Source organism: Micromys minutus (genome assembly GCF_963924665.1).
Source record: "Micromys minutus genome assembly, chromosome: 17".
Lineage (NCBI taxonomy): Eukaryota > Metazoa > Chordata > Mammalia > Rodentia > Muridae > Micromys > Micromys minutus.
In genome coordinates, this window is record NC_137952.1 from 1,642,982 (window position 1) to 1,660,140 (window position 17,159).

A 17,159-nucleotide genomic window follows, 5' to 3' on the forward strand; every position below is an offset into this window, starting at 1 on the left:
AAGTAGAGGCCAGCCACGAGCACATGGAGAGAGGGGGGAAGGGGCTGGGGAGATAAAGGACAAAGGGGTTAGAGCAAGTGAACAAGAGAAGAGAGCAAGAGCCTGTCATTCCTAAAACAGGGTTATAGAAATGATTTTTGCTTTTAAACTTCTCATTCATTCACCAAATTTTAGTGTTTCGATCAAGGACTTACCAGATCAAGGTAACTTCCACTATCTTGAAGCTTCCTGTGTAGCTGAGGATGACCATGAATTTCTGATCATCCTCCTCTCAAGTTCTAAAATTACAAATGTGTGCTAAGTAAGATACCTAACTTTTCTATCATGTTTACTGTTAAATTGGAATTGGTTTTGTTTTTGTATCTTTTTTCCATGTGGACTTGCCTCTTCTCTTTTTTTCTCTTTTATAGCTGTTGAGCAATGAGATAAAAATGACACATGAGTTAATGGTACATTTTAACTGGCTATAGTGAGTACTATCACCTAGTACTTGGGATACTAACAGGAGAATCACCAAAAGTGCCGTAGGTTTCAGAATGAGATGTTTCTTAAAAACTAAAAGAACTGAAGAACGCAGATGTATTTGAGTCCTACTGATGCTGAACACTTTATAACTGAATCCTTGCTGTTTCAGAATTTGCTGTTAAGAAATGTTAAAAATAAGGCCAGAAAGTTAATACTAAAACTAGCATGTTGGTACATGTGTAAGATATCACTTGGGAAGCTGAGATTGGAAGGTCATGAGATTGAGGCTAGGGTGCCCTACATAGCAATACTGTATCTCAACAGTAATATTGGTAAATTAGGAACCATATAAACGGAGAGTTTATACAGTTAAATATCCTATTTTACAAAATAACAAGTCAGAATACAGAGTTTTTTCCCATTGGGAGAAAACACTAAATCAAAACAGAGCTAAATTGATAAGGGTTTGTCTTATTTACTTTGCTATCATTGTGAAGAGACACCATGACCAAGGCAACTTATAAGAATAATCATTGCATAGGGACTTGCTTGTAGTTTTAAATGATGAACTCACGATCATCATGGCAGAGAGCAAGGCAGTGACACACTGTGTGGAGCCATTCTCATTCAAACCACCACAAAGATGACAGAAGTTTGCTATAACTCAGTCTGTCAGATTGAGTAATTTTTCTCAACTAGAAAAATTACTAGAAAAATAAATTAGAAAGTTCCATTTTTAAATGTTTACATTATTTTAGGCTCTAGACAAATATTTAGCTGTCTAAGAATGACAGCTAATTATTAAATATATAAGCATAAATATGTGTGTGTGTGTGTGTGTGTGTGTGTGTGTGTGTGTGTGTGTGTATGGATAGATATATTTGTTCTCATAAGAGGGCATCAGATCCCATTACAGATGGTTGTGAGCCACCATGTGGTTGCTGGGAATTGAACTCAGGACCTCTGGAAGAGCAGTCAGCGCCCTCATTTGTTACCTTAAGAAATATTTAACATATTCATATATGATTTGTTTGTTTGTTTTGATACAGTGTCTCTTCTAGCTGACCTGGAATTCACTGTGTATACCAGGCTGGCCTTGAACTCAGATCCTCCTTCCTCTACCTCTTAAGTTCTAGGAGTAAAGATGTGCACCACGTGTATAACACATGATCTGGAGCTGTACATGTTTAATGCAACGAGACATGTTGACAGAGTCCCCCCAATTCTCTTACAGTGAATTTGGTTCCAAAATCATCTTACTTAAGCCAATTATTAAAGTGTTGCCAAAACTATTTGAATCTCGAGACAAGGCTGTTCGGGATGAAGCCAAACTATTTGCTATAGAGATTTATCGATGGAATCGAGATGCCGTGAAACACACATTACAAAATATAAATTCTGTCCAGGTAAGGCTTGGTTTTGTATAAGGTTAACATAGATGTATTTCCTATTTGTAATTATTAATATCTATCCTTACACACAATTATTTTTTATTTTGAAGATTTAAATGGGTTGAATTTCTGAGCATAGATTGTTTGCTGTTACTGTCGGTCACTCTTTCTTAACCCCCCTTAACCCCCAGATAGGGAGCAAGTCCTGTATCTTGTACGTGTTAGACAGAACTAGGATTTATTTTGTTCAGGTATCTATGGAACATCTTCTGTATCCCTAGCCCTAGTAGAATTAAATCTGTCAACTTAAAACATCCCTTATAATTCTGTTGGGTAGGAGGACTTGGTTGGATGAAACAGTTTTGTCTTATAGTTATTTTTGGAGCCTTTTTTGATATTATAGCATATTTGAATTCATAAACTAGTGATACTGTCTTAAAATAATGAATTTGGGAAATTGGAGAGATGTCTCACAGGTTAAGGGCATTTGTAGCTCTTGGAGGGCCACCTTTCATGTAGCTTCCGCATACATGAAGTATACTTCATACATGAAGTATGTTTGTATGCATGAAGGCAAATGCTTTTACACATTAAAGAAAATAAATCTTAAAGAATTTTGTTCTTAGACATAAACCTTCAGTGTGATAAAGTAATAAGTTGATTAAACTCATGCTACAAAATAGTTTAATTTGTCTTAATTGATTTCCCTACTAGTACCATATAAACAAAAAGTGAGTCCCAAAATATTGCTGAGTACGAGTTTTACGTTTTCTAATAGATTTAAAATATTTTGTTAATACTTGCAGTTGAAAGAATTAGAAGAAGAGTGGGTCAAGCTGCCAGCGGGCGCTCCTAAGCCAAGTCGGTTTCTTCGCTCCCAACAAGAACTAGAAGCAAAACTGGAACAGCAGCAGTCGGCTGCTGGAGATGCAGAAGGGGGTAAGCCAGTGTTTAAGTACTAGTTTCAGTGAAACACTGTCTCAGTGGGCGTATGTTGGAGAACTTGTTTTAATAAAATTTAGTCATATGTGCTACTAAATAACTCTGATCTCTTTTCTGTTAAAATCTCATGTATAGAGGCTAGAGGACAGCCTTCCGGTGTTGGTCCTCACCTTTCCATTTTTTTAAATTACTTTAATTTTTCTAGTTTAAGTTTTATGTGTGTCAGTCTCTGAAAGTGTATGCCACATGTGTACCAGAAATGCACATCAGAGCCCATGAAACTGGGCTTAAAAGTCATTATGATCTACCCATTGTGGATCTGGAGAATTGAACTTGGGTCCTCTGCAAGAGCTGCTGAGCCAGCTGACCTGGCTTTAGGGCCTAGTCTTTCAGCTTCTCCTGTCTGTGTCAGCCTCCCATCTCCTGTAGATGCTGAGATTGCAGATGCTCGAATTACTGAGTCTGACTTTTTCCTGGGGTTTGAAGATCTAAAATCAGGGTTTTTTTTGTTTTTGTTTTTGTTTTTTTTTTTTAAAGATTTTAAGATCAATTTTGTTCTTCCCACAAAGGTGGTGACGATGGTGATGAGGCACCGCAGATAGACGCCTATGAGCTCTTGGAGGCAGTAGAGATCCTTTCCAAACTGCCCAAAGACTTTTATGACAAAATTGTAAGTGATGGTTAAGCTTTTTAAATTTATTTTAAGTAATAACTTGGGTTAAAATCAGAGAGTGTTCTGCTGAGCCCTTGCTTGGTGTACTTCCCATTTCTGACGTATCTTCCTAGTAAAATGGGTTTCTTCTTTCTCTTCTTCCTTTACTATATGTAACCTATCCTAGCATTGAAAAAATGGAGCAAAACCAAGTGTCTTACTAAAAATCAGAACATTTTCAACTTTTTCCTCAGTTAATCTATTCTCTTTTATCTTTTAAATCTCTCTTACACTTGTCTCTTTTACTAGTGGCAGGATGGCTCAGCACATAAAGGCACATGATTTTAAGCTTAGTTCCTCCATGTTCCCCTTTGACTGAGATTTATTGACTTTGTTTGTTCCAGATAACTCTTGGTGGGCCTGGGCGTTGTAGGATGTTCAGAAGCTTGTGTGGCTTTTACCCACTAGACATCATGAGAGTCAGCAACACCATGGCAGGCATGTCATGGCAGACACACATTGCTATTTCCCAATAGAGAAAAAAGTATCCCCATTTGAAAAATAGAGCTCTACCCTCATTACTGCCATGTGTTCTTGCCTAGAGATACCATCTTTGAAAGGGGAAACTTTTCCCATGTTGAAACTATTGTTTTCAGTGGCTTCCATGACTCTGAAGACAATGTCTGAAATCATCTCACTGAAACCTCAGGTTTACCTTCAGTGTACATCTAACAGCTGTCATTTTCTGTTTCAGACATGCTGCAATTCTCTAGGTAGCAAATAGGCCACTGGTTTATTATTTTTAACAGCTTTTCCTATGCTGTTCTTTCTTCCTATAATGTTATTTTCTCAATATTTGTCTAATAATACATTTTTAACTTTTAGATCTCACCATAAGCATATATTTTTATAGTTTTATGTATGAGTACACTGTCTCTTTTGACAAATCAGAAGAGGGCATTGGCTCTCAGTACAGATATATGAATAAAAATTCTGTGAATGCTAGAGAGATGGCTCAGTGGTTAGGAGCACGCACTGTTCTTCCACAGGTTGTGATTTCAAATCCCAGCAACCACATGGTGGCTCACAACCATCTGGAATGAGATCTGATGCCCTCTTCTGCTACAATGTACTTATAATAAATAAATAAATAAACAAACAAATCTTTAAAAAGTTTTTTTCTATGAACAAGCTGGGTGGTAGTGGCACACCTAGCACTTAAGAGGCAAAGGCTGGTGGATCAGAGAAAGTTCCAGGACAGCCAAGGCTACACAGAGAAACCCTGTCCCCTGTCTCAAAAAAATAAAAACAAAAGTAAAAACATCTTATGATCAAGTAGTCCTCATTAACTATGGTTTTGTCATTTGGTTTTTTTAATCTCACTTCAGAAAAACTTTCTGAAACAACAAAAATTCCTAGTCTTTAAATTGGTTGAATATATGAAATAGAATGTATTCTACGCTATTTTATGTTCTACAGTGATTTATATTCTGTTTGCAGGAGGCAAAGAAATGGCAAGAGAGAAAGGAAGCTCTGGAGGCTGTAGAAGTACTAGTGAAAAGTCCCAAACTGGAAGCAGGCGATTACGCAGATTTAGTGAAAGCATTAAAGAAGGTAAATGGGCGGAGTCTCAGCATTGGTTTACTGACAGGCCACAGAAATTCTCTTCATCAGTAATTCTGTGACTTTTTTTTTTTAATCACAAATATATTGACATTTAAGGAACACTATAATAATATTCCAATCAGAGACTTCTATAATTTTTAAAATTTAGGATTTAATGTCCTATGTTAGGGATTGGTTTTAACATATTCAGTTTAATAAGTGTCTTAGTCAGGATTTTTATTCCTGCACAAACATCATGACCAAGAAGCAAGTTGGGGAGGAAAGGGTTTATTCCACTTACACTTCCACATTGCTGTTTACAACTAAAGGGAATCAGGACTGGAACTCAAGCAGGTCAGGAAGCAGGAGCTGATGCAGAGGCCATGGAGGGATGTCACTTACTGGCTTGCTTCCCCTGGCTTGCTCAGCCTGCTTTCTTATAGAACCCAGGTCTACCAGCCCAGGGATGGCACCACCCACAATGGGCTGTCCCCCCCCACTTGATCACTAGTTGAGAAAATGCCTTACAGCTGGATCTCATGGAGGCATTTCCTCACCTGAGGCTCCTTTCTCTGTGACAACTCCAGCTTGTGTCAAGTTGACACAAAACCAGCCAGTACTATAAGTCATTGATAGCTTAGGGTCTTACTGATATACAGCCAAGTTTTATAGTTCTGTACTTTATACACCAGCTATTTAAATGAGGTAAGTTGAATTATGAAATGTTAAGTATGAAGTATTTTGCTGTATAGCAAATGAAACCAGATTGTTGTTTATTAAAAAGCCAAGCAAAACTTTCTGAAGGGAAGTGGAGGAAGAGTGGATATCAGGGAGAGGGGATACTGGGAAAGGGACTGGGAGGAGTGAAGGGAAGGAAAACTGTGGTTGAGATGTAATATATGGGAGAGAATTTAAAATAAATATAGCCAGGCATGGTGTCACAAGCTTTTAATCCCAGCATTCACGATTAGGAGGCTGAGTTCCATGCCAGCATGAGCTATAGAAAGGGATCCAGGCAGACAGGGCTACACAATGAAACCCTGCCTCAAAAAATCAAAGCCACAAAAACCTTTTCTTCAGACAAAGGTAATAAGAATAATAGTTAAAGGTTTAAGATATTTATGACACTTTAATTTTTATATTTGATTTTATGTATACCTACAGTTATACAAATTTGAACCCATCTATTAACTTTACACTAACACCAAAAAAAAATGGAGGAGTGGTGAAATAGAAGGAAACCTACACTGAAGAATGAGGTGCACACTGATTCCTCTTCCCTGCATTGATTATTTCTTTTCTCACTGCTTCTTAAATCAAATAATCTCATTAAATTTCCCATTTTCTTTAATGTAAATGGGAAAAATTACTCCTTTTGAAATTCCTTATGATATTTCTAAAAACAAGTGGTTCTCTTCACCACCCTCCTCCCATGAACTGATTGTGTAGTCCAGGCTGGTTTACACTTACTTTGATCCTCTTCCCTTAGCCCCTGAACGCTAACCTATTATGTGTATGAGCCACGTGCCTGGCTGAAATAATTTTCTAATCTGTCTTTTGAGTTGTTACCTGACTTAGGATACTTTGTGAACACACTTATCAACCTTCATATTAAGATTTGGATTTATATTATCCAGATTTTATATGAAAGTCTTTATTTTTATTTATTTATTTTTGAATCACAGGCAGCCCGATCTGGCTTCCACCTTAGGCTGTCATGGATAATAACCTAGAGCTTCTACCTTCATCCATTTGTTGGAGTTATAGGCATGTACTTCCAAGTCTGGTTAGCACCTCACCCCATCTCTGTCTGAGACATAGAGAGCTATGTAGATAAGACTGACCTAGGACTCAGAGATAATCACATCTCCTTCTGCCTGAACCTCCCTAGTGCTAGGGTTAAATACATACCAAGTCTCGTCTTACTCATTTTTTGACACATTTTCTGTTTTATTTGTTGATTTTCTTCCCTTCTTTTTACAGCATATTTTTGTTTCAACTACTGTTAACTAGTAGCTTATATTACCAGTTAAAAAAAGATATAGTAACTGGCTGGACATGGTGAAGCAGGTATATGTCTATGAGTTTAAGACTAGCCTAGTCTATATAGTGAGTTCTACAGCAACCTCACTCAATGAGACTATGTCTCAAAAATTAGACTAATTGATAATTATATTTTAATGTTGTAAGTCCTAATAGTAAGAGGAGCCATAACACTATTTTTTGAGATCATGTTCTTGCTGTGTTGCCAAGGCTGGTCTAGACTGAATATTTTGACTCGAGTAATCCTCCAATCTCAACCTCCTGAGTAGCTGAAGGGCATACCTGGTTAGCCTTTTTAATTAGAGGAAAAAATTATATTAAAGTTCTTTAAGCTAATCTTTTTCCCTTGTGTCAGAACAGAAGACACTGAGAAAACTGAAAAATCACTTGAGTTTTCCTATTCTGTCAATTAAAGATCCTTCATAAATACTTTAAAAAGCAAGAAACAAAACCAGGTGGTGATGGCATGTGCCTTCAGTCCCAGCAGTCGGGAGACAGAGGCATGCAGGTCTCTTGAGTTCCATTCACTTCCATTTTTTCAGTTGTGAGAATAGTTTGTTTAGGCAAACTGAGCTGTGATGGTGAGTGAGATTCAGGCTTTGCAGCAGTATATCTGATTCCATTATTTACTAATAATGGAGGCTTATAAATTCATTATTATTAAGATTTTTTTCATTTCTAGTACCACTTTTTATAGGGTTATGACTTTTCTTTTTTTCCTTTTTTTTTTGTTAACCTTTACAGGTTGTTGGAAAGGACACCAATGTGATGTTGGTAGCTTTGGCAGCAAAATGTCTTACTGGCTTAGCTGTTGGGCTCAGAAAGAAATTTGGACAATATGCAGGACATGTAAGTAATATTCTTCTGGCGATTTCTCAGAAAATTGGACATAGTACTACCTGAAGATTCAGCTATTCCACTTCTGGGCATATACCCCAGAGACACGCCAATATACAACAAAGACACATGCACCACAATGTTCATAGCAGCTCTATTTATAATAGCCAGAAGCTGGAAAGAACCCAGATGTCCTTCAGTAGATGAATGGATACAAAAATTGTGGTCATTTACACAATGGAATACTACTCAGCTATCAGAAACAATGACTTTATGAAATTCTTAAGAAAATGGATACATCTAGAGAATATCATCCTGAGCGAGATAACCCAGTCACAAAAGAACAGACATAATATGCAGTCACTGATAATGGGATACTAAACCCAGAAAGCTCTGTACACCCCAGAAACAACTTACAGACTGTGTGAAGTTCAAGGGAAAAAAAAGTAATATTCTGTTTAGATGTAAATCTGAAAAACTATCAGAAATGATAGGCTTTTTTTGTTTTATATTTTAAAATAACTTTTGGCATAGATCTTTATGTTGGATAAAGCAAACATCTCACTAAGTTTCATATATTCATTGTAGCTCTTCACAAGGCTCCTGTAAAAAGTCAGACACTTGGCCTGAAGTACTTAGTTGATTTGTTTGCTTATTATTGACTTGATGTATCCTTCTCTGCTTTTATAACTATTAAAAACATGTAGCTGAAATAAAGTTGTAAACCCTGTAGGAGTGTGCACCATTGCTCACTAGTGGGACATCTCCTTAGCATGCATAAAGTCCTGGGTTCTTTCCAACCACTCTGACCCTAGGGGGAGAAGGGTTTTAGTAGCCCATAAGTTAGGTAGCAATCAAGTTTAGTAGTGGACTTATATAAATTGAGCTGTTTTTCTTAACTATGGCAGATATTGTTGCCTCTAAATTTAGTCTAAATTACTTAGAATGAGTTGTCATTCTGAAGTTTTGCCATTTGTCAGTTTTATTGTTATGTTAATATGTAGCCTTTCTGGAGACTGGTAACTTGTGTATTGAAGATAATTTCTGAGAACTAAAACTAGATACTAACAAATAAAAGCGATTTTGCTGCCTATTATTATGGAAATAAAGATAAAGCCCTAGCTGTGTGTGGTGGTACACATCTTTAATAATCCCAGTTTGGAATTCTGAAGCAGAGCTGTGAGTTCTAAGCCAGCCTGATCTACAGAGTAACTTTCAGGACAGCCAGGGCTGCACAGAGAAACACTGTCTTAAAAAACAAACAAATGAATAAAATTACTTTTGGGGAGGCAGGGGTGGGGGTCTCTGTATCCCTGACTCCCAGCTTAAAAACATGTTTAAAATTGACATTAGTTTGCCAAGCAATGGCTGACGTAATGCTTGCCTTACCTTCTAGTTTGAGTTGTTATTGTTCTATTTAACTTACTGTTGATCTTTAAAATTATATATAATACGCTGTCAGACAAATGGCAGGGGAGTTAAGAACACTTTCTACTTCTGTGAGAAATATTCCATAGAAATGGACTCATAAAATGTGTCATTTATGACTAGCTTCCTTTCACTTAACTTAATTTTGAAAATTTTGGATCAGCCATACTATTAGTGTGTATTAGGACTTTATTCTTCCTTTTTTAAGTTAATTAATTTTATGGGTATGAGTGTTTTGACTGTGCGTATGTCTATGCACCACATGTGTATGTGGTGCCCATGGAGGTCAAAGAGAGCATTGTTACTCCTAGAACTTGAATTATGGATGGTTATGAGCTGTGATGTGGGTGCTGGGAACCAAACTTGGATCTTGTGCATGAACAGCATTTGTTCTTAAGCTGCTGAGCATCTTATCTCTCTATTCCCTGCAGTACTTCATTCATATTTGTTAGAAGAATATTCTTGTAGCTGTTTATCTTTACAGGTTGTGCCAACAATTTTGGAAAAATTCAAAGAAAAGAAACCTCAAGTGGTGCAAGCCCTGCAGGAGGCAATTGATGCAGTCTTCCTCACGGTAAGTTGATGGCATGGAACTTACAATTTTGTCTTTGACACATGTTGTCACTGTAATGATTTGACTATTTATAGTGTAAGAAGCTCATTGCCATTTTCTTCTAAAGACCACACTACAGAACATCAGTGAGGATGTTTTAGCAGTAATGGATAACAAAAATCCCACCATCAAGCAGCAGACATCACTTTTTATTGCAAGAAGCTTTCGTCACTGTACTTCCTCTACATTGCCAAAGAGTCTACTAAAGCCCTTTTGTGCTGCTCTACTTAAGGTAACTGGGAGTAGTTTATATATTTTTCCTACTAGCTATTGGCTACATGACTTTATTAATAGATTGTGATCTTTTAAGGAGAACCCAAGTTTTGTAATGGTCATGTTCTACTGTTGAAGGATGTCAAGTTAGCCAAGAATAAGCATCAAACTAGAGTGTGTGAGGGTCATTGAAATTAGGGCATTTTTGATAAAAGGAATACAAAATATGTTGGGTTGGCAGGATGGCTCCAAGGGTAAATACTGGCCACACAGTAACCTAATTCTTCAGATTGCCTTAAAGGTGAAGCAAGAGAACATTCATAAATACATAAATATACACATAGAGTACATACATGTATATGCATGTAAACTATGTTTAAAGCACTTACAGAGGATGGAGAAATGGCTCAGTGGTTAAGAGCTGCTCTTGTAAAGAATACAGATGTGGTTCCTGGTACCTCCATGGTGGTCCTTTTCTGACCTCTGTTGGGACCAGATATGCACATGGTATACATGCAGACAAAACACTCATACACATCAAAGAAAATACATTACATTTTTTAAAATTACATTTACTTGGTGAGTAACTTAATTATTATTTGAATTAGTTAACTAGGTGAATTAACTAAAGGTTTCTGAAATCCAGAAAACAGTGTAGAAAATTAACTGTTAATTGGCAAAAGAAAAGATTGTAGTAAACTTTAGTAAATTATAAAGGGAAAATTCTTATCCAGCAACTGTTGTTCAGAATAAAAGTAGTAGTAACTGGGGTTGTTACATTAAACTTCATTTACTTCTGACAGCACATCAATGATTCTGCTCCTGAAGTCAGAGACGCTGCGTTTGAAGCCCTGGGTACTGCTTTGAAGGTAGTTGGTGAGAAGACAGTAAACCCATTTTTAGCTGATGTTGACAAACTCAAACTTGATAAGGTAAGTTAGTAATGGTCATCTCTCTGCATTGCCGTTTGCAAACCTATTCTATCCCTGTCTGTCTATCCCCGTCCAGTACATTCTGAAGAAGAAGCAGACATTGCCTTCAGTTGTGTTCTCAGTGATGAGCCCACCATGCTCTAGTGGAAAGTTTGATGATTAAATTCAGTATGTCACAGAACAGTACAGAAAGACACAAATGTTGAAAAGGGAATTGTCTAATTCCTTGTATGCAGGGTGTAATACATATGAGAGAAAGTTATCAGTAAGTGTGCCAGTAATTAAAATACACTGTATATGTGTGAGTGCGTGTGGGTATTTTTATGTATGAATCCATCAAAAAATAAAAGATGAAAAATTTTAGAGTACTTACATGTTTTTGTGAATTTTTTTTACCTGCCAGTTTCTTTGTTGTTTTTTGTTGTTAAAAAGTTTCTTGCTTATTTATGACAGGGTTTCTCAAGTAGCCCTGGCTGTCTTAGAACTCACTCTGTATACCAGAGATCTGCGAACCTCTGCCTCCCAAGTGCTGGAAGAAAAGACATGTGCCACCGTGCTTGGTTCATGCTTGCCAGTTTCTGTAGGAAAAAAAAATTATGTCACAAATGTGCATGTATTTGAAATCAGTTTTGTTGAAGGTTGCTCTGGACATTTTTTTGTTACTGACTTTGTCTTTTCTGTATTTCTAAAAAAGAAAACACTGATAATCAACTTCATGTTTTTCAGTTTATTCTCCAATGATATTTCAGAACAAGTTTATTGAAATTTTAATCTAAGCTACAATGATACAATAGTAAAAATATCTTTCAAATTATAACCTATCCAAAGCTGAGTGACCGGTCTATAGAAGATGTAATACAGGATGCACTGTCTTAAATGTAGATGTCTTTCATCACAATCATGGCTGTTTAAGCATTTTTGTAATTTTAGTTTATGAAGAGATAAAACATGTTGTAATGCACTGCCAAGAAGATTACAGATAAGAATTACAAAAACAAAAAACAAAAAAACCAAACAAATCATAATATTTTCTGTTTTTTTGTACAGTTGTGGCTTAACGACTTCTGAGTAATGATGTAATGACTGTGTTTTAAAGTTACTGGAACATAATGATGTTCATATGGCTTTCTCTAGATCAAAGAATGTTCAGAAAAAGTAGAGCTTGTGCATGGTAAGAAATCTGGACTTGCAGCTGAAAAGAAGGAATCCAAGCCTCTACCTGGAAGGGCTGCTGCATCAGGGGCTGCAGGAGACAAAGACACAAAGGACGTTTCCGGACCCAAACCAGGACCATTAAAAAAAGCACCTACTACCAAGGTTAGTAGACTTTTGTGACAAGGTCTTACTTGGTATGCTGGTCTGAAGCTTACTATGTTGTTGCAGTAAATATTAAAAAATAAAAAAGGGTTTATCTCTCAGCTAGCCCTGAGGTCTCACTCCTCAGGCCTGGTTTTAGTTTGGAGCCATGCGCACCTCTGGCACTCAGTCTGAGCCGCCTATGGCCCAACATGTCCTCACAACTCCCTTGCCTGGTGGTTTTCTACCACCTGTTCTCTGCCTCTGTCCTGGGGTGTTTCTGTACCCCCCAAATCCCACACAAACACAACTCTACAGCCTGATAGCTTTTCATACAGGTTTATATAGTCAACTCTCAGTCCACAAACTCTCTACACAACAAGATTGCATCAAATAAACAAAGATACAGACTGCCCTTCTATATGAGATATTAGACCTATATAATCCTTAATGTTCATAGCTTTTTAACTAACACCAATCATTATCACCTGGGTCTAGCTGGTCCTTGGGAATCTTCATCTTGCCAGGACCTTCACCCTCTGTCCTCTGACCTCCTCAGACCTCTCAGTCCTCTCCACCTGCCTTGTCCAGCCCAGTCACTGGCTTTCCTTTATTTTACTCATTAAAACAGGAAGGTTCAGTTGGAGTCACATGACTAAGCAGCCCTTCTTGGGAAGTGCAATTAACATTAAAATACAAACAGCTTCAGGGCAATCTATGCCCTGTAGCCTAGGATGCCTTGAAATCAGTCATCTTGTACTTCAGTCTCCCAAGTGCTGGAGCTACTGATGTGTGCTACCACACTTAGCTTAAAAGATGGCTTAGAAATTAGAATTTAGTAAGATAAGAGACTGGGTTTTATAATCATGCTTAGTCTTCTAATATATTTTAATTTGAGAAATGGATTCCTTGGCCACATTTCCATAGAACAGTTCTTATAAAGACATAGTATTATAACTACGTTTTTTTCTTTATAACCTGCCTGGAAGCTGGCAAGTTGACTTAGTGGATAAAGGAGCTTGCTTCCAAGTCTGATAACCAGAATTCAATCTCTTGTATCCACATGGTGGAAGGAGAGAAAGAAAATTAGCGAACAAGAATACACCCATACTCTAAATGAATAATGTAATTTTTTTTCTTTAAAACTTTGACTAGGAGCAAGGTAGTTATGGTTCATTCCATTAATTCTAGCCCTTGGGAGCTAGCCTGGTTTATGGGGTGAGTTCCAGACAGTCAAGGCTACATAGAGAAACTGTCTTAAAAAAACAAAACTTAAACAGAACCAAAAAAATGTAAAAATCTGACTAGGAATAAAAATAGTAATAGCATGCTTTGTTTTTATTTTAATGGTAGACATTTTTTAAGTTTACAGTTTAGGCTCTAGAGATAACTCATTTACATAGCCAAGGCTGATGACCTGATGACCAGGACCTATATGATGGAGGAGATACTTCCCTCCAGAGAAGGACGACTTGACTAATAGTGTGTGTCCATCATTTCATCCCATAGTGCCCCAGCCCCCGGAATAAATAAAATAAGGCTGGCCAAATGACCAGAGATGTTTGCCATAAGTATTGACAGCCTGAGATCAGTCCTTAGACCCCATAGTGAAAAGAGGGAACCAGATGTTAAAAGGTGTTGTCTGACTTCTACATGTGTGGTATGAAGTGGATGTACACCTACATGAGCAATAGCAATAAATAGAACGATTTGAAAATTGTGGTATTAGAGGCATTAAAGGCCCAATTGTTAATCTCATTAATCTGTAAATATAGTTTAATTCTAGTTCTTTGTTGTAGTTGTTGTTTGAGACAGGGTCTCTTTATATAGCCCTGAGTGTCCTGGAACTCACTATGTAGACTAGCTGACCTAGAACGTACAAAGATACAGCTGCCTCTGTCTCTGCCTCATCCTCCTGAATGCTGCCATTAAAGCATGTATTTCTGTGCCTGGCCCTCCATGTTTGTTTGTTTTTCAAAACAGGGCTTCTTTGTGTAGCAGTCTTTGTTGTCCTGGAACTCTGTACACCAGGCTGGCCTCACATTCAGAGATACTCCTGCCTTTGCCTCACCACTGCTAGAATTAAAGGCATGTGTCACCACTTCTGGGCTCCAGTTTATTTGTTATTTTTTTATAATGACTTTATGAATGGGAGATGTTGGTTGTCTATGGATGCCAGAATGGTATTCAGAACCGTTAGAGCTAAAGTTTGAAACAGTTATCCTTCTTATATGGGTATTTGGAACTGAGCATCAGTTTTCTTTAAAAGGAGCAAATGCTTTTAACCACTAAGCCATCTCTCCAGTCAGGCCACAGTTCATTATTTTTATTTCATTTGTTTTTATTATTTTTTATGTTACACACACACACACACACACAAACGAGTGCTCTATCTGTATGTACACCTGCATTCCTGAAAGGGGGATCAGATGTCATTATAGATGGTTGTGAGCCATCATTAGGTTACTGAGAATTGCACTCTGGACCTCTGTGAGAGCAGTCAGTGTCTTTAAATCACTGAGCCATCTCTCCAACCCCAAGACTTGGTTGGTTGTTGTTGGTGGGGAGGGGTCTTTTTTGAGACTGGTTTTTCTCTGTGTAGTCCTGGCTATCCTGGAACTCTCTCTGTAGACCAGGCTGGCATTGACCTCACAGATCTGCCTCTGCCTCTCTGATCTGCCCCTGCCCCTGCCTCCCAAATGTCCACCCAGCTGCATGTTTTAGTTTGTATTATTAACTCATTTTGAATTAGAAACTTAATATGCACCCTGCAAATTTGCCAAGATTCATGGATGGTCTTTGGGTCTCTGTGTTTGACATTGGTAATTCTATGGGCAATAAATGTTTGTTTACTTTTAAGTTGATCTCATTTTAATAAAAGTTTTAAAAGTCAAATATGTAAAACAAAAGAAAAAAACTGCTTTTATAAAATTTTAAATCATTTGTGGTTTTGAATATTTCTTTTAGGCTGGTGGACCACCTAAGAAAGGCAAAACAACTGCACCAGGTGGTTCAGCAAGTGCTGGAACAAAGAATAAGAAAGCATTGGAGACCAAAGAAGTAGTGGAGCCAGAGCTCTCAGTGAGTAGTACACATTAGAAAGTTAAGGCCCTGAGGGGTTTGGAGGTCATCCCGAGTTCTTTAAACATACAATAAATTCTTCTTTTAGCTACTAGTAGATAGTTCCTTGAACAGAATTTCTTTTACTGCAGAAGACTCAAATGCAGTAGTTACCTGTAGGGGTATTTTAGTTTTTGGTAGGTTTCTTTTATATTGTTTTTAAAAACTGTTTCTAATTATGATGTTGCTGTATCTGACAGATTGAAGTATGTGAAGAAAAAGCTTCAGCTGTTCTTCCCCCAACCTGTATTCAACTTCTAGACAGTACCAACTGGAAGGAAAGACTGGCCTGTATGGAAGAATTCCAAAAGGTACAGTACAAGGATGGAACAGAGTAAAATTAGGTTATGTAGACACAGCCAAAGTACTGAATTAAACCTTTGTCTTCATTGCTAAGTTTTATAATTAGTAAATGTTTCATAATAAAAAATTAAGATGAGTTTGAACTTTCTATTTTTGTTCTGTAGCTGTTTAGTTCCTTTAACATCCTCATTCTGATTTCTCTAAGCATGAAAGTTAGTAACTTTTCAAGAAAATTAAATTCTTACTGTGAGAATATAGCAGCCGTGACGATAGCGCCTGAGGGAAGCCCAAGCTGGCCTGTGGCAGGCATTCCAGTTCCTCTTCACACAGATGAGGTGGATGTTTTCACTTTGAGAATCAGTGTTCTCTGCACAGTATTTTAGTGAGCCTGCTTTGCCCTTGTGTATGGGAGCCCTCATCTGTTCACTTGGTGTGTTAGCGGTGGCTGCTGTTGGCTGGACAGTTGGTAAGTTTTCTGACCTAGTTACCGCAGATGCAGGAATATTACTTTATCAATTCATGGTACAGGCAGAATGATACAACTTTGTAACATTTTAAAGGTTCATGTTTAAACTTTTCAATGAATCTCAGGCTCACGGGCCTGAAAAACAATATTACTGTGAATTATAAGGCTTAGAAGAATTTCTTTGTTTTTAAAGTTGTTAATAAATGAAAGGCAGATCTTGCCATAGAATATAGGCCGTCTTTGTCTATTTCTGTGCTTCCTTCTTCATCATCATGATTTATTGATGGAAAACTCATTACATATTGGTATGAGAAACTGCCCAAACTTTTGAAATGTTTATCTTCAGAGGAACAGAAATGATAGAGTTTCTGTGGAGAAACACACACAGGGCTTTATTAGAGGAGCTGTGGTCCAGCTAGTGCTACCATGGCTATTTTCTAGTCCGCTAGGCTGAGGTCTCAGCTGATCTTCACTGTGTGCTAGAATCACAAAGTGGGCTTTAAGAGTAGTGAAGGACTGAGTTCAGACAGGTCAAGAGCAAAAGCAGTCAGTAGAAGGTATGGCCCAGATTAAAGATAGATCTTCCCACTCAAAAGATAAGAATTAGTGGGGATCTTTCCACTTCAGGTAATTTAATTAAGGAAAAAAATCTTCAGACTACATAGTGGTCTTAAAAGCAAACAAAAAACTAACCTAAATTTATTTTAAGCCTGGGTTGGGGACAGCCTGGTCTACATTGTATGTTCCAGGATAGCCATGGGTATGTAGAGAGACTCTGTCTCAAAAAACAAGCAAACAAACAAAAAATCTCTCAGAGATGTATGCAGCTAATGGGCTTTAGTTCACTCTAGAT

General features: G+C 37.5%; 1 protein-coding gene across 1 annotated transcript in view; it reads left to right on the forward strand.

Moving 5' to 3' along the window:
* The window catches only part of CKAP5 (cytoskeleton associated protein 5), a 79,118-nt gene that overhangs the window by 12,100 nt on the left and 49,859 nt on the right, over nucleotides 1-17,159 (forward strand). The window contains exons 5-15 of the mRNA XM_080931178.1: nucleotides 1,700-1,871; nucleotides 2,663-2,795; nucleotides 3,368-3,468; nucleotides 4,951-5,064; nucleotides 7,843-7,947; nucleotides 9,848-9,937; nucleotides 10,044-10,208; nucleotides 10,993-11,121; nucleotides 12,256-12,438; nucleotides 15,385-15,498; nucleotides 15,738-15,848. Of these exons, the coding sequence (XP_080787304.1) occupies nucleotides 1,700-1,871; nucleotides 2,663-2,795; nucleotides 3,368-3,468; nucleotides 4,951-5,064; nucleotides 7,843-7,947; nucleotides 9,848-9,937; nucleotides 10,044-10,208; nucleotides 10,993-11,121; nucleotides 12,256-12,438; nucleotides 15,385-15,498; nucleotides 15,738-15,848 (1,417 nt within the window). The remainder of the gene's footprint in view (nucleotides 1-1,699; nucleotides 1,872-2,662; nucleotides 2,796-3,367; nucleotides 3,469-4,950; nucleotides 5,065-7,842; nucleotides 7,948-9,847; nucleotides 9,938-10,043; nucleotides 10,209-10,992; nucleotides 11,122-12,255; nucleotides 12,439-15,384; nucleotides 15,499-15,737; nucleotides 15,849-17,159) is intronic.